Source organism: Chrysochloris asiatica, unplaced genomic scaffold (assembly GCF_000296735.1).
Source record: "Chrysochloris asiatica unplaced genomic scaffold, ChrAsi1.0 scaffold00037, whole genome shotgun sequence".
Lineage (NCBI taxonomy): Eukaryota > Metazoa > Chordata > Mammalia > Afrosoricida > Chrysochloridae > Chrysochloris > Chrysochloris asiatica.
In genome coordinates this window covers 17,656,886-17,679,487 of record NW_006408555.1, presented here as the reverse complement: position 1 = coordinate 17,679,487, position 22,602 = coordinate 17,656,886, and the positions used below count along the sequence as shown (strand labels likewise).

The 22,602-nt window shown below is 37.0% G+C and overlaps 1 protein-coding gene across 2 annotated transcripts in view; it reads left to right on the top strand.

Moving 5' to 3' along the window:
• The window catches only part of AP1G1 (adaptor-related protein complex 1, gamma 1 subunit), a 96,430-nt gene extending 79,742 nt beyond the window's left edge, over positions 1 to 16,688 (top strand). Inside the window, exons 17-24 of one of the 2 annotated variants that reach the window (XM_006860189.1) lie at positions 1,250 to 1,377; positions 2,418 to 2,522; positions 3,950 to 4,091; positions 4,269 to 4,395; positions 8,952 to 9,059; positions 9,190 to 9,350; positions 13,271 to 13,369; positions 14,533 to 16,688. In XM_006860189.1, the coding sequence (XP_006860251.1) occupies positions 1,250 to 1,377; positions 2,418 to 2,522; positions 3,950 to 4,091; positions 4,269 to 4,395; positions 8,952 to 9,059; positions 9,190 to 9,350; positions 13,271 to 13,369; positions 14,533 to 14,634 (972 nt within the window). In that variant the 3' untranslated portion in view covers positions 14,635 to 16,688. The remainder of the gene's footprint in view (positions 1 to 1,249; positions 1,378 to 2,417; positions 2,523 to 3,949; positions 4,092 to 4,268; positions 4,396 to 8,951; positions 9,060 to 9,189; positions 9,351 to 13,270; positions 13,370 to 14,532) is intronic. The other variant, XM_006860190.1, reaches the window with a different exon arrangement.
• The last annotated feature ends 5,914 nt before the right edge of the window (positions 16,689 to 22,602 follow it).

Genomic DNA, 22,602 nt, shown 5'->3' with positions numbered 1-22,602 from the left:
TCCAAAAAACAATTTTAAGAAAGGAAACGAGGGTAAATTGCTACAATTTGATGAACTGAACCTATACTCATGGAGATAATAACTCTAAATACCAACAGAGAGGGAAGGAGTCTTCACATCAAGTATCAATGCTATCCCCTCTATACATTGGGACAGGCAACTTCGACATAGGCTACCTAAAATGAGGGGGCGATAAAGGCACAAAGTGACTGGCTCATAAGGTTTCAAGGGGGAGTTTAAAAGTGTGTGGAGGAAGATGAGTTGTTTTAATCTTGTCTCAATGGGTCTGGTTAAACGAGATGGGGATAAGATTCTTGTGATTCAATAGTGAGTAACTGTTATCATCACTAATTACTGTCACAATTGTAAAGGTAGAATTTTTGTAACAGAAACGGGAGTGATTCATCTTACAGTCTAGAAACAAAGGACCCTAGGATCATCAAGGGAGAAGAGCACAAGCGAAATGCGAGACCTTATCCAGAGAAGCAGCGACACCAGAGATAGAGGCAGAGATGAGGACATGGAGAGAGGGAGCAGCCGAGGACTCTAGGTTCATGGGAAGAGAGGGACTAAGAGATGGTAGCCATGAGGCAGACTTGTAGAATGTGCCTTTTGGTGGTGTAAACTATTATATATACCTGAATGTTTGAAAAAAAAAAAAGAGCTAAAGTAAATAGAAATACTGGTAACTGATGGTACATGGAGGCAACTATAATCATTGTAATGAAACAAGGTGTATGATTTGTTGAATGTAAAACTGATGATCTGCCCTGTAAACTTACACTCAATCCACAATAAAAACCTTAAAAAACAAAACAAAACAAAACAAAAATAACTACCTTAGGAGCCTGTCTACCACCCTGTCCTCACTCCCAAGGGAATTATAGTCTTTCTCCTACTGATGAATAAGAGTAAATGAGACATGTGTCATGTTGTCATTTGATGATTAGTGAAAGTTGTGGCAATAGTTGAACACTCTATATATGTATCTTTTTTATTTATTTATGTATTTATATTCCTTATAATATAGCTTCACTTACTCATCGTGAAGCTGTTATATGCTTCTCTGTTCTTAGCTGGCACTTTCCACTTTTTTTTAAACCTCCCTCCTCTCTGCTCTGGTTGATGAAAGTTGTGTTTGAACCTTTCGTAGCAGAAGGATTCTTTATGGTGGCATCCTGTAACTCGGTATCATATTTAGCTATTTACTGGTACTATGTGGTCTACATGTTCTCTCTATTTTCTTTAGGTAACAGAGGATGAAGTGTTGGATATTTTAGAAAGTGTTCTAATCTCTAATATGTCCACCTCTGTGACACGAGGTTATGCCCTCACTGCTATTATGAAGTTGTCTACTAGATTCACCTGTACTGTAAAGTGAGTATTGAGGGCAAGTCAGGTAAACTCTGGTTTACAATTTTTAAAAAAACATCAGCTGCAGATGAAAGCAGAGAGAATAGTTAAATGAGTTTACAGATACCAGACTGCAGAGCCATTTGAACAGCAAGGTTGGCGGTTCAAGCTCACCAGCTGCTCCTTGGAAACCCTATACAGGGTCACTATGGGTCGGAATTGACTGAACGACACTTGACAACAACAACAACATTGTCCTGTAATATCAATCATCATTTCATGTGTAATACTTGTTTCATCTATGCTTTGCACTACCCCCTCCCTACCCTCATACTTCCCTGCTTTGGATTATTTTGAAGATGAAGAGTTACGTTGTACAAATCATATTTCCTAATGCTTATTTTTGTTTCTTAAAGTAGAGAAATTAGTTCCTTGTCCAAGGGTCCTAACTTTTTATACCTTCAAGTATCGCAATAGGAATAAAATCAGTAAGGCTTTTATTTTTTGACTAAAACGTTTAAGTTCTTCTCGTCTCTATATTTTGTAAAGTCAACTCTTGGGTCAGTTTCCCAGCCATGCAAGAATATTTGAGGCCGACTTTGTTCTCTTATATTTTGTGCTTTAGATTTTACTGTAAGGTCTTAGAAACTGTTGTTTTTTAATTTGAGAATTGTGGGGTCTGCATTCTGATTCTGTGACCCTTTTTAAAAGTAGTAAAGACTTAATTTAAAAATTATTACGAGACAAACAGTATTCATTTCTTCTTTTGTGACAAAGTAATAATTGGTACTTCCCCCTAATATATTTTAGGGTATGAAATATTAACAGATAAAAAACTGGCAATGCAATAAGAATAGTATAATTGTAAATGGTGTTGGTGAATAGTGCCAGATGAATAGATTAATAAAGAAAAAATGTTTTGCTTTTGAAGTTATGTAAATTTACAAGAAAAGATAAGGATTTCAAAAATTTAACCAGAAAACTCTGATTTTAATGTTATTCTCTGGCTGTGTATTACCTTTCTTTTGAGTATTTGATTTCATTTCTCATTTATTTCCATATAGTCGTATTAAGAAAGTGGTTTCAATCTATGGAAGCAGCATTGATGTGGAACTCCAGCAGAGGGCAGTAGAATATAATGCACTTTTTAAGAAATATGATCATATGAGGTATGTGAAAGTAAGCAAGTACCTCCTACAACTCTGCACAAATAATCATGACAGTCCCTAAGAAGACTTGTTCCTTATTTTTAATTAACTAGGGCATACAGTCCTATTTAGTTCTAGTTGCTTAGCTGCTTCTGTTTCGTCCATCTCCTATTCTTTGCATCTAATGAAACACTTTCCCTCTTCTTCCATTCCCTCTTCCCCTTTTATTTTGATATGAAATGTTTGCCTCATTTTCCATTTTAAAAATATTTCATTAAAAAGTGGGAGGTAGTGAAACCGATGATGTGCCCTGAAAACTTTCACTCAATCCACAATAAAAACCTCAAAATAAATAAATAAATAAATAAAATAATAAAACAGCATGGAGTATGAAAAAAAAAAAAAAAACAACTGTATTGAATCTCAAGATGCTTTCAGAGTTTAAGATATTTAAAAAATGGAGAAGCATTTAATTCAATATTATGGGCAACATCCAACATCATAATGATACAAAAATACACATTTAGCACTGCTCAATCATTCTTGGCTTTGGACAATAACACAGGATTCTTGTGGGTCTTTTACTGTACCTGAATAAAACAAAATCTCCACAGGAGACCCCATTGAGTGTTTGACAGAATTAATTACTTTACTTATTTATTTTTTACTATTTTTCATAGTTATTTTAGAGTACTGTTTCTCTGAGAAAACTGAATAATTTATATTTCGTCTTTTTCAATAAAGATGATTGTTGTAAAAAAAAAAAAAAAGTGGGAGGTGTATGTTTTCAAGTGAAATAATTTCTTTCAAATCTCATCAATATTAACATTTTATCTCCCCCTCCCTTTTTTCCATTACCTTCTCTTTTTTAAATAACTTATTTTTGTTACTGTTTTTGAAATTATTTACCACGTAACATACACTAACTCAATTTCTATATGCACTATTCAGTGACATTGATTACATTCTTCAGTTGTACAACAATTCTCATCCACTTCCTAAATTGTTCCTCCCCATTAACACAAAATCACTGACTTCTAAGCTTCTTACCTAACCTTTCGTTGGTTTGATCCTATGTAAATAGTTCTTTAAAAGAGCACAACACTCTGGGCAGACATTCTGTACTAATTTAGCTAAATGTATTATCTTGATTGGATTCTGACAGTTCATATTAATTCACTGTTTTCATCCCAGTTTCTCCATCCCTGAAATAAATACTTTTGGTATTTAGACAGATAGTCTGTCCATTCAAGTTTTCTTGCCTGCCTTTAATCCTACCAAATTTAGGACATTATTCTTAAAATCTAGTCTTTGTTTTTAGTGTGTGTGCTGGAGAGTAAAGAGGGAAGATAACTCTTTATGTTTAACTTGTGCATTGTGAAAGTGATGCTTTTGGGTAGGGAATCTAGGTTAACTGCATAGCGTTTAACCACTTCAGGTTCTTCCAGGTGTGCCCTGCTTGAGAGAATGCCAGTCATGGAAAAAGTGACCACAAATGGTCCTACTGAGATTGTGCAGACAAACGGAGAGACAGAACCAGCTCCGCTAGAGACCAAGCCACCACCCGCTGGGCCTCAGCCCACCAGCCAGGTAGCTTTTCACTTGGTTTTCTGTGGATCCAGATGCACCTGTCTTTTACCTGAGTACCTTAAATGTTCCTGGGTTAGGTTGAATGGTCTTCATCCTTGTTTTTAATAAGAGTACTTTTTGTGTTGCATGTGGAGTAGACCAGTGACTAATGAATTGAGGTGTTATTTTCTTGTTTAGGCCAATGATTTATTGGATTTGCTCGGAGGAAATGACATAACACCTGTTATTCCAACTGCACCTACAAGCAAACCTGCTTCTGCTGGTGGGGAACTTCTTGATTTGCTGGGAGACATAAACCTTACAGGTGAGACCAGACTGGAGCTATTTAATTTTGGTTAAGGAAAGTTATTTTGGAGAAAACCTATACTGAACATAGCACATGGATCAGTAAAAAAATGGAAGAGGCTAAGTGAGAAGAAGCAACAATAGAATATTCAGAACATCTTTAGAACATGACAATTTATGCCATTCTACTTCATTAAAGATTGGTCATAGAAAATTTCTAAGGACTGATTTTGAACGTGGGATGAATAGATTAATAATAGTATTTTAAGGTGGGAAAGATTTTCTTTGGGTCAAAAAGAATACATCCTGCATTAGCTCTGCTGCTTTTGGTTAATGCTCCAGGACATCTCTTTTATGTTTCCTTTCTGTTTGTGGTTAGTTTTTAATAGCTGTGACCATTTGTGCACGCTTTCTATCATTCGTTGTCGTTGTCCGTTCCTTTTCCTATCCTTTGTTTTCTCCCTCCTCCTCCTCACTCTGCCGCCTTTCCTTTTCCTTTCTACCTGCCTTCCTCTCTTTCTCTTAATAAAGCAACAGAAGACAGAAATCAATCATAATTTTAACATTGAAATGTAATTATTTAAATTTTGGAATATCTTTTTCTTGTCTTTATTTATAGTTGTTGTTAAAGTGCCATTGAGTCGGTTCCGACCCATAGTGTATAGGGTTTCTGAGGAGCAGCTGATTGGCTTAAACTGCTGACCTTATGGTCCACTGCAGTATCCTTATTTGTAGTGTTGTTGTTGTTAAGTGCCATTGAGTCAATTCTGACTCAATGCAAACCCAGTATAGGGTTTCTGAAGACTAGCTGGTGAGATTGAACCACTGACCCTCATGATTGAAACTGTTATTGCAGTCAGACGCATTATCCCATAGCGCCACAGTAGGCATTTATAATTGATGTACTGAGAAATATTATGAATCCCCTAGTCCAAGAGTGGAATCCTGGTGTGGCTCTATGGATTAATACACTGGACCATAGGTTGTTTGAACCACAAGGTTGGTGGTTCAAACTCACCAGTTGCTCTTCAGAAACCTTACACTGGGTTGTTATGAGTCGGAACCGACTTGAAGGCACTTAACAACAACCATCCAAGAGTATCTTTTAAGCATGTAATTTATATTCTTTATTAATGACAGTATAAAGTATAACTGAACAGATAAATAACCCCTTACAAAATATAATGGAGCATTACAGTATGTGTGACCTCAAGTAGAAAATAGCCCTATGATAATGATGCAGGTGAATTCCTGGTGTGGCACTGTAGGATCAGTACTGGATTGCAACCCACAGAGTTGGCAGTTCAAACCCACCAGCTGCTCCTCAGAAACCTATTCAGGGTCCCTGTGAGTCGGAGTCAGTGAACGGCACTAAACAACAATGATGCAGGATGGTCAGCTGGACTCTCTAGGCTAAATTATGTTTTCCTAATACAGTAGCCAGGGCCCATGTGTGGTGCTGTAAGCTAAGCACTGAATTGCTAACTACATAGTTGGTGGGTCAAACCTGCTGCTCCTCGGATACCCTATGCGCGTCACTGTTGAGCTGGAACCTACTCAGTGACTTTCGGCAACAATAACAACAGCCAGAGCTCATTTTTATTTGTGCCTTAACAAAATTTCAAAATAGTAATTGTAATGTACATGTATATTTGAGTCACTCACAAATATTTAAAGTCTCAGGTATTTGAATACAAGAAGCAAAAATAGCCCATAATTAAAAGTCACTTAGCTAACATACTAAAATTACCACCCTCACTAGTATATAGTCTTCATAATTATGATTTTAAATGACTGTCTACTGGTGTGGTGGTGTATGCCATTGAGTTGGTTCTGATTCATAGTGACCCTGTATAGGGTTTTCAAGGCTGTAAATTTTTTTGGTTGCAGAAAGCCAGTCTCATCTTTCTCCCATGGAGCAGCTGGTGGACTCGAACTACTGACTTTGCAGTTAGCAGCCCAACATGTAACCCACTATGCTACTGTGACTCTTGGCTATGTACTACTTCACCAAAACTTTGTACTTTTACATCCTTAGTTTCTTACTGTTAAGCATTTTGTTTGTCTCTAGGTATTTATCATAAATAATGGCTCAACAAATATCACATCAATTTGTCCTTATGTTGGATTACTTTCTTAAACTAAATTACTTAACCTTTCTGAATTTGTCTAAAATACATAGTTACTTCATAGAGTATTTTGAATGGTGACTCATTTAGTACATGGTATATAGCAAGCACATGGCAGATGCTCTTTACCTTTTCCCCCAGTGTCGTTGCCATTTGTTTCACTGGACAGGAATATTACCATTACAAAGAAGTTTTTCTTAAATGGTATAAAGTTGCTCCTATTATTTTATTAATTATTATTTCTTCTATTACATGGGATGCTCATTTTTTTTTTCAGTATACTTGCATTATATGTGAGTTTCAAAAAACAAAATTTTTTTTGAGTTTTCTTTTGCACATTCCTTTTTTTTTTTTTAATGTTTTATTTTGAATTATGTGATAGTTTACATGGGAGAACATTAGTTTTACATTCATCCTATCGTATATCGTTTCATTGCCATGATTACAGTCCCCTCTATGCATCATCCATCATCCGTCATGCAACCTAAGGGTATACCCTACACACATCACTGCCCCACCCCATCATCAGCACACAGCCCCTCTCCCTCTCTGGGTCTAAAGTTCCCAGCTGCCAACTGCTCCATCTGTCCATTTCAGGCATCACTGCTTCTCTGGATAGGGTCCCTCTCTCCGCTCTTTTCCCTTGATGGTCCCAGGGACCTCTACTCCTAGACTGCAAAATTAATTACTTTGCACATTCCTTTTGTATCTTTAGCCCACTTACCTTGAGGTAGATGAGTTCCAAGTTTTAGCACCTTGTGCTTTGTTTAGCAAACATATTTCTGTCTACCTTACTAATTTTTAGAATGCCTTTTTTCCTCTAGTTACTAGTCTTATTTGTTTGTGTTCATTTTAAAACAACATATTTTCTGTTAATTTCGTAAGTAGTTTAAAATCTTAACTTAAAATCTCTTTTATTTCACTGAAATTTCTTAATTTCTCTTTTTATAATCCTGGTTTCTCTAAGGTTATAGTCATATTCTATAACTTGGCTTCTGTTTTAACCTGCATCTTGGAAGAATCAAGTAAAACGATGATCTAGTTGTAGCCTACTCCATAACTTCTCCTTGTGAAGGGGTGTGTGTGTTGATTTTCTTAAGGAGTATTTAAGAATTTAATCTACAAAATTAAATAAATGGCTTGATCGTCCTAGCTTGCATAGTGAAATATTAAGAGAGCCCCTTCATGATATACCCCCTTGATCTTAGAGGAAACTACTGTCTACCTTAAAGAACTATGGTTTTTATCATTCCCATGCATTTCTTCATACTTTTACTGTATTTTAATGTATTGTACTTAAATAGTGTATAGTATTATTTTACCAATTTTTATCTTTCTTTACATGAATATGTTCTTTTGTACCGTGGTTAAAAAGGTTTTTTTTTTTTTTTTTAGCCAGATACTGTATTTGTGAAAACAGTCCATGAATGATTTTATTAGATATGTTTCTAGTGCATTTACATTTTCACTGTTGTATATGTATCGTATTTTATTGTGTGAATTTATCATGATTTACTTATTCTTATGATGGGCATTTTGTTTTCAGTATAGGGAAAACCATTTTGCTTTGAACATTTTTTGCACTTCTCCTTGTGAACATAATCAGTCAGAAGCATTGTGAAAAAAAGCATCGTTCTCTCCTGGGAGAGATTTTGCCCCTGTGGAGACATTTTTTGGTTGCCACAACTAGGAGAGGGTACTAGTGACTTCTAAAGGATAGAAGCCAGGAGTGGTGTTAAAATATCCTACATTTCAAACCAGACAGTCTCCTGGCTTCCACAGCCCCACCTATACATACACACAAAAGAAATTTCTACCCTACAATTTTGTTAGTATCAAGGTTGAGGAACTCTGGTGTAAAGAGTCTACTCATATTCAGTTCTACTGTTGTGATAGTTTTTCCAGTTTGGCTGAACCAGTGTACATTCCAAAAGCAGAGCTTAAAAGTTTCCATTGCTCCGTATTCTTAATAATACCTGCTATTATCAGACCTTGGAATTTTTGCTATTTTGATGGATATGAGGTGAATATCATTTCTTTCATTTTTGGTACATCTTTTTATAAGGTTCACTTGTCATTTGGTTTCCTTTTTCAGGGAGTTGCTTATTTCATATATTTTGCCCCTTTTTAATTGGGCTTTTTTTTTGTTGTTTTCCTTACTGATTTCCAAAAAGTATTTACAATTCTGGATGTTCATCTATGCTTCATTGTTAATCATATATATTTTATTCTGCCTGTGTTCTCTTTTTAACTTTTTATAATACTTTACTTCATGACTAGAATTCCTTAATTTTAAAAGCAGTTGAATTTTAATTCTTTACATTGATGGTCTCTGTTCTTTAAAGAATCTTTCTGTACTCTTAGGATCATAGTATGCATCTCTTGTATTTTTTGATGAGTTGTTATGCTGACTAGGATTGACTACCCATGGGTATGTTTCCTTTAGGTGCTCCAGCTGCTACTCCTGCCCCAGCCTCAGTTCCACAGATAGCACAGCCTCCCTTCTTGTTGGATGGCCTTTCATCACAGCCTCTCTTCAATGACATTGCTTCAGGTAGGATTACCATTGTTACCCTCATTACATGGAGCATTGAGCAATGGAGGTGATTATTGAAGAAAGGAAGTAATGATTCTGTAAGCATTCAGCTCAATACAATTAGTCTGATCTTTCTGTACTTCTCCAGGCATCCCGTCCATCACTGCATACAGTAAGAATGGCTTGAAGATAGAATTCACCTTTGAACGGTCGAACACCAACCCCAGTGTCACAGTGATAACGATACAGGCCTCCAACAGCACAGAGCTAGACATGACAGACTTTGTTTTCCAGGCTGCAGTACCAAAGGTACTACTGTGTCTTCTTTGCTTTTTTTCTTTGATTAAAGATTGGGCAGTTTTTTACATGTGTTTGATAAAGGGTATACTTTAATGTTTATCAGTTAAACTAAATTTGCGTATTTAACCCAAACTAGTTTGGCACTGTAGGATAAAGCACTGGACTGCAAACGACAAGGTCAGTGGTTCAAACCCACCACTGCTTCTTGGAAACTCTAACTGGGTCCCTGTCAGTCACAACCAACTTGATGGCACTTAACAACAGTGAGAATATAATTAATATGGTTCATTGGAATGTCAGCTTGAGTGAATAATTTTTACTTAATGACAAATATTTTTATATTTAGAATTGTAGGTTAAAGAAGGAAAATTATAATAGCAGTTACTTGAGAGAACAGAATTCTGCCAAAAGGTGGTCAGTTAATGAATACTCAGGGCATTGGGATAGGTTGGAGTTGAGTAATAATAATAAGAAAATATAAAATCCACCACCATACAATCAAAGTTAATTAAGATGTGGTGGGACTTTTGTCTATTTAATAATTCTTTTCTAGCTAGTCACTAGATCAGGATGATAATTTTCCATCTTTTGATATATCTGAGAGAAACATTTCTTCCACATTCGTATCTACTTTGCTATTGATTTAATGACTGCTTCTTTTCATGAATGTGCTTTCTTTATACAAAATCAGATTTAGAAATAAACATGTTGATTTAAAATTTTTTTTTATTTTAAAGCTTTTATTGTAAATTGAGTGATTATTTACATGTGAGAATATCAGTTTTGCACTCACACTCAACTTATCATCATCGGTTAACAGTATTTGCTCCCCCCTCCCCATTTTTGGTTTTTTTTTTTTGATGTACACAAAAGCAGGAATATTTAAATAACCAAAGTGCACATTCTGCAAGCCAGTCTCCTGGCCGCCAGCACACAGCCTTTCTATTTCCATGAATCTAGAGTCCTCAGCTGCTCTGTTTCTCCATGCCATCACCTCTGTTTCCATTTCTGGTATCACAGCTTCTCTGGTTAGGATCCCAGGTTTTGCTCATGCTCTTCTCTCTTCATAGTCCTGGAATATAAAAAAATGTTCCTTTTTGTTACAGAACTTCTCAGCTGTGACAATCACAATTAGTCATGATAACAATTACTATTGAATCAAAAGAATCCTATCCCCATCTACTTTCACCAGAACCATAAGGGAATGGTTTGAATAAGTGAGTTTAGAATGAAGAATCAGCTAAGTTTTTCTGTAAAAGACAATATAGTATTTTAGGCTATATGGCCTCTGCTGTATCTATTCACTTCTGCCATTATTATGAAGGGGATTCAAAAAGTTCATGGAAAAATTCCATTATAATTTTCCATTTTTCCGGTTTTTTAGGCCCCCTCACATAGGGTAAAAGCAGCTATGTTATTGTTGTTAAGGGCCGTTGAGTCGGTTCCAATCCATAGTGACCCTAAATAGGGTTTCCACGGAGCAGCTGGTGAACTTGAACCGCCAACCTTGCAGTTCAAACTGACTTCGTAGTCCAGTGCATTAAACCATAGTGCCACACCAGGACTCCAGCTATTTTAAATTAATGAGCATGTGGTTATCAATAAAACCTTGCCCAAACAAGTGATGGGCCACCCCTGGTTTAGACTAAAATAACGTAACCTAAATTTTGCAATGACATGTAAATTGTGACATTCAGGGAGCACACTTTTGGAAACTGAAGGTATTTTGTTTTATTACTGACTTTATAACCTTGTTTGCTTGCATGTTTTAGAAACTTTAGAATGAAGTAGTCAAGAATATGAAGCCATTTTGTTTGGATTTCAATATTAGTTGTATGGCATTAGCAAATTAATTAGCCTCTCTGTGTCAGTTTCTTCTTTGCAAAGGGATAATGATAATGATACTTTATAGGGTTTCTGTAAGGAAGAAATGAGTTATGTATGCCAGGCACTGTTTCCAGTACTTGTCAGGTGTTCACGTCTCAATAATGTTAGCTGCTGCAACTAAGGATTTTATGTTTATTACTTTAGGCTCCCTGATCGAGCAGCATATCATGTCTGCTTGTAAGGCTTGGCCTTATCTCTGGTGCTCTAGTGTACAGTGCTTGTTTGCATATTTAAACTTCAAAATGTCATATGTCACAGTTTTTATTACACATGTTTTCATATTTTAATATCTCTAAAATTGGGTACATTTAAAAAGTGTTAGCTGGCCATTGCTCAGTTGACTGCATTCTCAGTAGTACACTAATTAATTGTGTAAATTATAATTGACATAGTTAATGAAAATATAGTGATTTATTGAAATTAATAATATTTTCTATTTATAAAATATATCTTCCCACTAGGATTATGTTGTTATTGTTGGTTACTGCGAAGTTGATTCCAACTCACAGAGACCTCATGTGTACAGACTAGAACTTCTCCATAGGGTTTTGTGTTTTATTGTATTTTAGTAAAAGTATATCTAGCAAAACAGGTTCCTGTTTAACAGTTTCTGTGCATAATGTTCAGGGACATTGACTAGTTTCTTCAGATTTTGTCAACATTCTTAGTATTTTCATTCTGGTTCGATTCCCATTAATCTAGTCACATGTTTCTCTTCCCCCCACCTTCTCACCCATGCTTTTGAGTAACTGTTGATCATTTAGTCTGATGCGGTTTTTTTTTTAAAAGAGTGCAGTACTCAGGTGACATGCCTTTCTTTCTGAGCTATTAGGTGACTTCACATTTAAAAATATATTAGGGCAGTTGTCTCAGGGATTTCTTCAGCCTCAGTGAGTCTAGTGAGTCTGGATTCTTTGAGAATTTGTTCGGTTCCACATTTTCTTTCCATAGAAGACCTTTTGGAATTAGATCTCCAGACCTCAACATAATAAATCTGCTTTGAAATTGAATCCTTATCTTTGTAATCTTTGGATGTGGAGAAGATAAGGTTTTGCTTTGTTTACATTTTAGAAGAATAAACTTTTGGGAAAGCTTTTTTTTTTTTTAATTTAAATCCTAACATATAGAAGAGCCTGCTCTGTAGGATAAGGTCGGTGGTTTGAGCCCCCAGCTGTTTCACAGGAGAAAGATGAGGCTTTCTGCTCTTGCAAAGATTTTTAAAGCCTCAGAAACCCTATACACGGTCACCATGAGTCGGCCTTGACTCAGTGGCACTTAACAACAACTAATCTGGTTTTACCTGACTCACTCAGAGCATCTCTAATCCCTGTAAACAAGAAAAACCCACCAACACTCAACAGATTATGGCATTTGGCTTCTCCAGGTCTTTTGCACAAACTTTTTCTGTTGTAGCTAGTTCACACTTTCCTTTGTCTCTGTCCTATAGGGGGAGACCTTCAGACATTCCCAATTATTCCAGACTTTAGATCAAGTGGCTAGGTCCAAATGATCTAAATACACATAGTGTTAGTGATGTGTTAGTGGGTTTGTTATTCTTTGAAGGCTTTTTTCTTGGCATCTTTTTGGGTTTTTAAAAACCATCTTACTGTGTATTATCAAGGTGATTCTGACTCATAGTGACTCTGTATAGCATTTTTGAGAGCAGCTGATGGGTTTGTACTGTCAACCTTGTGATTACCAGTCCAGTGTGTATTCTACAGCACCACACCTGTTTTTCACTTGCATTGATCAGAATTACTATCAAGTGAAGTTGCCAGTGGAAGACTAAAATTCCTTCATCCCAAAAGGCTCATTGCTAGCTTTCATGAGCAAAAACACCCAACAATAAGTTTTACAGACACTCTAAAGTGACAGCCTACATACTATGAACTGCTGATATCTGTAAAACAAAGAGAACTTCGTAGTAGGCAAATCTGTTACTGGAACCATTATCTGTTATCTAACTTTTGTTTTATTTATTGACATCTCTGACATAGTGTGAAGTTTGTTATTTTTCTGAAGAGCACCCTTTTCTCTTCTAGACATTCCAGCTGCAGCTTCTGTCTCCTAGCAGCAGCGTTGTCCCAGCATTTAATACGGGGACCATCACACAAGTCATTAAAGTTCTCAACCCCCAGAAGGTAAGTAGCACATTTGAAAACAATATCTGAGCAACATGTAAGCATGTTTTAGGAAGTAAATATCTGTGAGGATGTCTGATGCAGCCTCCTTGGTTTTTTGATAATGAACTGAGTCCAGAGACATAAATGGCATTTTATTAAAATGCATCTTTAAATATATTCTCCTTTTATAAGCTTAAAAGGCTAGTTTTGGGGATGAAAAACTTAGACATTTTAATCTTTACTCACTGGAAATCTGGGGTAAGAGCATTTGTTGAACCAGATATACACACTTATTACTGGAATTATTACAGATGCATAGCAGAAGTGGAGACACTCTTATAAATCAGCCAAATGAAAAAATAGCTTTAGAAACTAAAATGAAATTAAACTATTTTTATTGTATCTTTTGAAAGAAGTAAATTAGTTCCTGTAGATATTAATTAATTGCTTAGTTTTTAAACAGATTTTGAAAATGGTTCACAGAATTTCTTCACATAAAAGATTTTTAGTGGTTCCCGTAAATACCAATATTCCTCCTCTTTTAATAGTTTGCCTTTCCTTTGCTAATCACTGTAACTTGAACATTTGCCTGTAGAACAAGCAAATTCCTTTGACAATCCAATATATATAGTGTAAAATTTTTCTTAGTGCATTAATATTTGAAATCTACAACTTAAAGAGTATTTATAGTTGGGTTCTCTTTAAAACTTTTGCTGTTAACTATACTTTTTTTCTTTCATGTTTTGGGAGTGAAACAAATTTATGTTCACATTTATTTTTCACAGACAAAGCAATAAGACATTCTTAATATAGCGCATAAGATGAGTATGCGTTATCGCATAGTTTTTTAGAAACTTGGATTCCAGGATTCGGTCCTTTTATAAGAAAAATTTCCCAAGGGTTTTGTCTTTTTAATGCAATGCAATTCTAAGATTGAAGTTAACAATATATTCTTGAGGTGATCTTGAGATGCACTTCCTGTACTTGGCAGCATGTTCATTTCAAATCAGATTCTCAGCTAATAATTGGAGTACTTTTTTGTTGTGTATATATATCATTATTAAGGGATAGCTTTGCATTTAAAAAAAAAATGTTGACCCATAAGAATAGAAGTCTATTTACAGTCTGGACCGATTATAAGGATTGTATTTCATGATATAGCTTGTGATTCTCTTTTACAGCAACAGCTGCGAATGCGGATCAAGCTCACATATAATCACAAGGGCTCTGCCATGCAAGATCTAGCAGAGGTGAACAACTTTCCCCCTCAGTCCTGGCAATGAGGGTCTGGCACCATTCTCATTTGTATCCCACTCAATCAAAGGAACTCTGGGAAGGAGGTTGTGATCGCTGGCAAGTCCCCCCCAACTGTACCATGGGCGTGAGTTGCCGAAGAGACTGTTGAGGAGGATTTTCCTGAAGTTATTGTTGACCTTGAAGGCATTGTTAAAGACTAAACTTCTCTCCTCCACTGTTGAGGCTGGCTGCTTCTGGAGACTACTTTGCACTCTTCCTCCTCTTCTCCCTTTTCCACACGTCCCCACCCCTCCCAAATTTACAGCCAGAATCAACATTCCCTGGGCCTCTGAGGAAATAAGCAGCTGGTCTGGAGGAGAGGACTGGAATTCATGGCAAGAAAACACTCACTCTGTCTCTGCAGCTAAGAGTTGCCCCTTCTTTCTACTGTTGTTTCTCTGTGGACTGGGCAAAGTGGGGTATTTATTCCTCACTAGCTGGGTTACCATCTTCGGGCGTTTTTTTACATCTGGCATTCAGAATGGAAATGTAACAGTGGACATTAGGGAGCCCTGCCTTTTTCTACCGGTTCCCCGAATGTTTGAAAGAGGCATTAGGCTCCTGGTAGCCTTTTCTGTGCATTGCTGTATACACACAGACACACACATGTATGAATGTTTGTTCCTAAGAACTGGGCAGACCTTGAGAGGTTATTTGTAAACACTGGACAGATTCAGTGGAAAGAGTTTTTGTTGAGATTTGGCATGAAGGCTATGGTGCTCTATTTGTAATAGAAACTTCCAAGGCTCTTCCAGCTCCCCCTTCTTACCATTCTTTTGCTATAGTCATAAATATGTTCCATGATTTTCAAAATAATTACCCCTTAAAGTGCAAAGTGGACAACTTCTAAAAGATACATTAATAGTTGTTAATGCCCCTATTCCACCACAAATTAAAGCATTTCTCCTAAGCCCTAATCTGTTGAACTATGGGAAATGGGTAGAAAGTGGAGTTCACCAGTTTCAAAGAGTAGACTCCTAGTCCATAGTAAGAATGAGTATTAGACTCATCTTAGAGCATATTGGAGTCATCTCCTTTACTCCAAAACCTCTCTTTATTTCCTGAGCCTGGCTTGGACCTTGGCATTCCGTTTGAATTCCTTCTTCTAACTGGAACATTTATGTTGTATATGTAACACTGGCACTGAAATAAAGACCACACGGTTAAAGAAGTTTTTCCTATTTTGTACTTTATGATGTTGAAATGAAGCCTTGTAGCTTCCTGGCCCCTGTATCAGAGGAAGTCTCATGGACACATGACACATAGGATACAAACATCCTGGTCTCTTGAGACAGACCAATCTCATGAAGATCTGCAGCAGAGACTTGATTGAGATGTGGAGCTTTTTAGACTAGTAGGAGTGCCAAGTGCTTATTTAGAAAGCATCCTTGTATTAGTTGTTAAACCGTAAAATTGAGTTACTGGAATAAGGTAAAGGTGACTGTTCTTTGGTGTATATTGAATGTACTATGCACATTCAAGTATACAGGCACCATATCTTATATACTAAGGAAGAAAGAAAAAGTGAGGTCCACCTTGCTCTTAAAATGTTTGTAATCATTACTATATTAAGTACAGTATAAAGGCTACTTTGACTTTGGTCTTAAACCTGGGTACAAATATCCATTTTTCCCTCCATTCCACCAGGCCTTTATTTAAGATCTTCAGAGTCTTGTCAAATCTAGCTCTGTATCAGATGCTAGACTATTCTTAACATTTGACAAACTGGAGTTAAAGTAAAGGCTCCACAGGGGAAACTTTCTGGTCTTACTAGTATATAAGTATAAGATCTGCTAAAGCTTACTTAAAGGTAAATAAATGGTTGACCGAGTCAAGTACAGGATATTATCATTGTGTGTATTTTTCAGTGAAGAGTGGATTGGTGCACCTTTAAGACAACTTCTCTGCTTGTGAAATGAAAAATAGCCTTTAAAAGGTTTATTTTCAGACTGATTTCATTGGATGGATACTTAATGCTGTGAAACCTGATAGGATTAACATAAGATTTGGTGGAGTTCTTGAATAGAATTTTGTCTTAACATTCCTCTTTGTGGTAAAGGCTTTATTTTCTTTGTTGTAGTTACCAGTTCAGGCTTTTCAGTTGAACTGAGTTGCATCTCTGAAGAAATCTGAAGACCATGCTATATGACACTGCTGGCTAAGGGAGTTGGAAAGGATCTACTTTATTGACAAAGTAACTCCTTGATGGGTATAAGTTTTGAGGTAGAGTCCTAGGACCATCCATAGCTTTGTCTAGAGGAATGGCCTTAACACAAAGTGTGCCACTTAGAACATGAATTGATTTCAGAACCTGAGCCTGAGGTCCCTACTGAAGGACTAGCGGCAAAATAACTGCCTAGGATACTGATGGTTGTGAAGACTGTGTCAAAGGATTGGATCTTTGAAAGCTTCAGCGTGCCTTAGTTCTAGGATCAGAATTAGTGCTCCTCTCGCATGGCCTTGTAGCTCAAAGGAAAAACGTCATAATTGCTGTGAACACTTGCACATTTCAGTCATTTCTTTCCCAAGTATAAACATTCAAGGAGCAAGCCCAGATGGAGTTACAACTTCAGAGTCATTGTGAGAAAGAGTACTCTCCATGGCTGTCTTCATACTCCAGGGTGACACGCAGTCTGTACACACACTTCCGTCACCACTTTTACCTCATTGTTTTTCCTCTTCCTGAGAAGTTTGTGTCCTATTAACCCCTCCCATACTAAAGGAGAATTCATTTACTTAATTTCAAAACCACCTAGGAAGGGTGCTCTCCCACACTCTAGAATGTCTCTTCCAGAGCTCCAGTGCTGTTACCCTTGAGGTGGTTTGGATAGTTACAGAATGTTTTCTGCTGTGTATGGTGGTATCTGTTAAAGAAGTATTCCTTAATGTCAACATTTGGGAGGGGATTCTGTCCTCATGCTAAATTCAAAGTGTGGTTCATAACCCTTGTTTGTTCCATTGATATATGAAAATAGACTTTGAAATTTTTCAGCACTAATGGTTTGAGTATTTCCATCTTTTTATATAACATGCTTTCCTTTATTTGTCTTTCTAGAAGAGGTTGGAAGTTAGGGAATACTAATTTTCAGGGGCAGTTTCATTATTTTGTACATTAGAAAATAATTGGACCATGAGAACAAGGGGGAAAAAAGAGTTGATTGTGTGTATTTTTCCTTGTGGATGTATACGTAACCCTGGTATCCTAAACAGAAAGGCATTTAGAGAGGGAAAAATGGGTATCCAAGAACTTTGTGGTTGTGGAGAGGTTGTCTGTATACTTTCAAATTTGGGAGTAGGGAGGATCAGGGAAGAGAGTTGGCTCAGAAAGTCCTGCGTTTATAACTCTTTTTGACCAACCAGCTTTGGCTCTAGAGGTTGCTCTTAGGACTGGTGTGAGTAACTGTTTTTCCAGCAATAGCAGTGAGTAGGTCCTGTCTACAGGCTTCCAGGACCTGGAACACTTCAAAACAGAAAAAATGCTGAAGCTGCTTGCACAGCTGCTTGTCACTCAGACTTCCACAAGGCTGATCCTGGCTTCAGTGTGGAACATTGGAGGTTTATTTTTATTTTTGTTTTTAAAGAACCTGCTGTTGAACTGTGTGTGTGTGTGTATGTGTGTGTGTTTTGTTTGGGTTTGGTTTTCTTCTATTTGGGGGCCTCGTGGCAAAGAGTTTTTTAACTCTTTCGTCCTGAACTCTCACTGTGTTCATTTTCTTTCATGTTGTTTTGAGTTACATTTTCATTAAGTCCCATCACATCATCTTTACTGTAAAAATATTAAAAGGCTGTTCCCAAGTGGGATGGCTAATGAAGTTCTAATTATTGCAGACATATTTTTGAGATGTAAAAAAAAAAAAAAAATTAAATGTTAAGTCTTAGAGGCGAGTGAGGAATAAAATGGATGTAAACATTTACATGGGATGCATTAGAATTCTGCGTGTACTGTCTTTTGGTTGAAACAAATTATGAACAGTGACTAATAATAAAAAGTCAATACTCAATGATTTAAAATCTGCTTCCTTGCTTCTTACAAGTAGATTAGAAGCCTTGGGTGAATTCTTAGTCCAGAGCTTTGAGCTTAACCTACTGATCTCTGATGTTACTTTTACAATCAGAAATCTCATCAAGAGAGGAATCTAATCAATTTAAAAAATAGTTGGAGTCCAGGTGTGGCACTGTAGGATAAGCATTGGACTACTAACCACAGGTTCGTGGCTCAAACCCATCAGCTGTTCCTTGGAAACCCTACAAAAGGTTGCTATGAGTCGGAACCAACTCGGTGGCCCTTGTTGTTGTTGTTAAGTGCCGTCGAGTCGGTTTCGACCCATAGCGACCCTGTACAGTGGCCCTTAACAGGTGTTAATAGACAATAAAAATGTCTGAAGTTCAACTGGAAATGTAAACTATAATATGATTACTTACATGCTTATCATCACATGTGTGAATTCTTAAGGCAAAAAAATACAAACCCCAAACCAAACATACTGGTGAAATATGTATTAAGGGTGGTAGAAGTTTTAGTTATAAGTTTGTATTTGTAAATTATTCAGGTATATCTGTAACTGGAAGAGGAGGGTCTAACCTGCCATGATCTATTGTGTATGAACTCTATTATGTAGAAGTGAGAATGGCTGGAGGCTGAGTTTTGTATTACCATGATCATCTCTGACAGCGGCCTGGTTTATGCAGAAGTGCCCTTTGGAACTGCTTGATAAGCAATGTATCCATAATCTTTTCTTGTATATAGTCCAGTTAAAATTAATCTGTTTTTAATATTAAATTTAGTTGATAACCCTTATCTACCAGTAATTAGACAAAAACACAAAAATAGAGTAGAAAACCTAGACAGTTGTGGACTCCAAAAATTTACTAGCAATTTAATGAATAATACTGTGAATTTCAGTATCAGTCCCAAAGGACCAAATTCATACTCATCACAGAGTTTGCCACACAGTTTACCTCAGTTCAATTTCCCTTATTTTTGATGAAAAGTATAAAAATGTTCATAGGATAAGTTTTCTTCAGACCTTGAAGGCTGGTAAATACTTCCTGTTTATTTGGAACTAAAATAATACTTAAATCATCAGTTCAACGTGTGGCAGAATAAGGAATTTAGATAGCTTTGTGACCAGAAGAAGAGTTGGAAACTCGATAAAAGTAAGTGATGGTAGTAAGTATAATGGTAGTGTGTACGAGTCAAGCTGCTAATCTCAAGGTCAGTAGTTTGAAACTACCAGTTCAAAGCTGTAGCGATTTATAGCCATGGAAACCCTATGTAGGGTCACATGAGTTGGAACCAACTCCACGGCCCATAACCATTTTGCAGTAAGGATTAGGAACCTGAGATTGTGTGTGTATGTGTGGCCTGAGGTGAAGTGAGAATATATAGCTGTAGGAAGGGCACAGAGCAGGGAGGACTTCTAATGATTGCTTTGCTTTATCCACTGATTTTTGTTAACAATGAACCTGCAGTGAGGGCAGATGGATTTTTGCACAAATAAGAAAAAACTCAGAGGAATTTATTTTTAGGGTTAGTCTCAGCTGTTTATCATTTTCAGAAATTGTAGTTACATAACCCTTGGCATTCATAATGCAGAATGCCTGGATCATGAATATGTGACCTTTGAAACAAAGTATGAAATGTTAATGGTAGTAAATGACTAGAAAACTCAGAATCAACTGGTTGTCACTACTGAATTAGAAACCTGGGTCTTAAGTCATGGGGACCTTTCAAGGGAGCTGTAACATACAGTATCTCCTGAAACATTTCACAGGTGACTTTTTGCCGTACTCTTTTGAAAGCGGTGCTTTTCTGAATAAATGCTTTAGACCACTATTCCATTAACTAGAAAATCAGACAAAGCAACAAACCCAACCACCTACCAGTGATTTTCCCTAGCACGAACTTCAAACGCTGGTCTTGGGACAAGATCTTTTCAAGTGATCAAGCAGTAAAGAGCTGGAGCTCATGAGATGCGGAAAAGGTAATGTGTAAATAATGCCAGGAGCTCTGCTGTGGCGCTCCAGGATAATGTGCTAGGCCAGGTCAGTTTGAACAGCAAGGTCTGGAGTTCAAGCTCCCCAGCCACTTCTTGGAAACCCTATACAGGGTTGCTATGGGTTGGAACTGACTCGACATCTACCATCAACGAAATTACCTCAAGAAACAGGGTTTCAGAAACAAAACACATTTTTATTCTAATCACTGCCTGTTTGCCTTGGTCATATCATTTGTGTCTATGCTGTTAAGTGCCATTGAGTCAATTGGGACTTTTAGAGACCCTGTATAGGAGCTCTGGTAGTGTACTGGTTACAAATCGGGCTGCTAACCTCAAAGTGGGCAGTTTGAAATTACCAGATATTCCACAGGAGAAAGATGAGGTGTTCTGCTCCCGTAAAGATTTACAGCCTCAGAAACCCTGTGCAGGGTCACTATGAGTTGGAACTGATTCCATGGTACTTAACAACAACAACAAATACAGTTTCTAAGGCTTTAAATCTGCAGGAACAGAAAGCCTCATTATTGTTCTCCCATGGAACAGCTAGTGCACTTGAACCACCAATCTTGTGATTTGCAATCTAGTGCTTATCCTACAAAGACATGTATGCCTATAACATATACTGTATTCATGCTGGAAGAATTAAACACTGAAAGGGGTACCTAAAGAGTTTGAGGAGCTTTTCTCAAGTAGGTTTATGATAGAAAAACTCCAGCAAGTGGACAATTCAAGAACTTTCTTCACTTTTCACCAGGCTTTCAGAGATAATTTTTTAATTGATTAAAATAAAACCAAGTAAATGAAGATTACTGGATATTAGATCTTGGGTATAGAAAGAGAAGGGAGAAATTAATTACATTCCTCTAACATTTGGTATATAGTGTCTTTGCAAGAGTAAAATTTTGTTTTGAAATTTACATTATCTCTAGATACATATCTCATAGTAGAGAGAGGATTACCACATTGTTAGATCTCAAGTGTTCTTGTGTTAGTCCTACAATTAAATAAAACTGACTGGATAGGTGACCTGGATTAAGCAATCTGAAACTCAGTGGATAATAGCTAATAATCTCTGTCGATTGATTATTCCAAGCTCAAGAGATTGGTTCCTTGAAGATTCAAGAAAGTCTAGAAGGTATCCTAGGAAAACATTACAATGGACTTTTTGTTATTGAGAAGATACACAGTAGAATACTAATTCAGTCTTCTACATGGGCAATGCAATGACAAAGATTCCAGTTGGGCCACCATTTTCACTTTCCTTTTCTGAGTCGTTCCTCCCCCATTAACAAACTCACTGCTCCCTAAAGTTCCTGTCTAATCTTTTGAACTGTTTTCAGCTCAATCCCATGTAGGTAGTTCTTAAGAGTGCATAATGGTCATAGCAAACATTCTTTACTATTTAAACTGTTTGGATTTAAGAGTTCAAGGTGTATTTTTTAAAGATTATTTCAGTGCCATAGTTGTAGGGGTTCATCCAGCCTCCAATAGCTACAGAAAGTCTGCATTCCATGAGATATCCCAGAAAAATCTAAGAGGAATAAGCAAGAGTACCTTTTGATCAGTTGTTAAGTGCCACTGAGTCAGTTTCAACACATAGCCACCTTGTGTAGGGTTTCCAAGGAATGACTGGTGAGTTTGAGCAACCGACCTTGTGGTTCAAAACGACCTTGCAGTCAAATGCTTTATCCCACAGTGCCACACCAGGACTTCTTTGAGAAATTTAGTGACTTAAATTTGGAAATTCAGAATACAAATGGCTGTTTTTGTTGCTGTTAAGTGCAGTCGAGTCGGTTCCGACCCATAGCGACCCTGTATAGGATTTCCAAGTTGCAGCTGGTGAACTTGAGCCACCGACCTTGCAGTTCAAACGACTCTGATTCATTAGCCCACAGTGCCGCCGTGGAGCCGGTTCCGACTCATAGCGACCCTGTACAGGGTTTCCGAGGCTGTAAA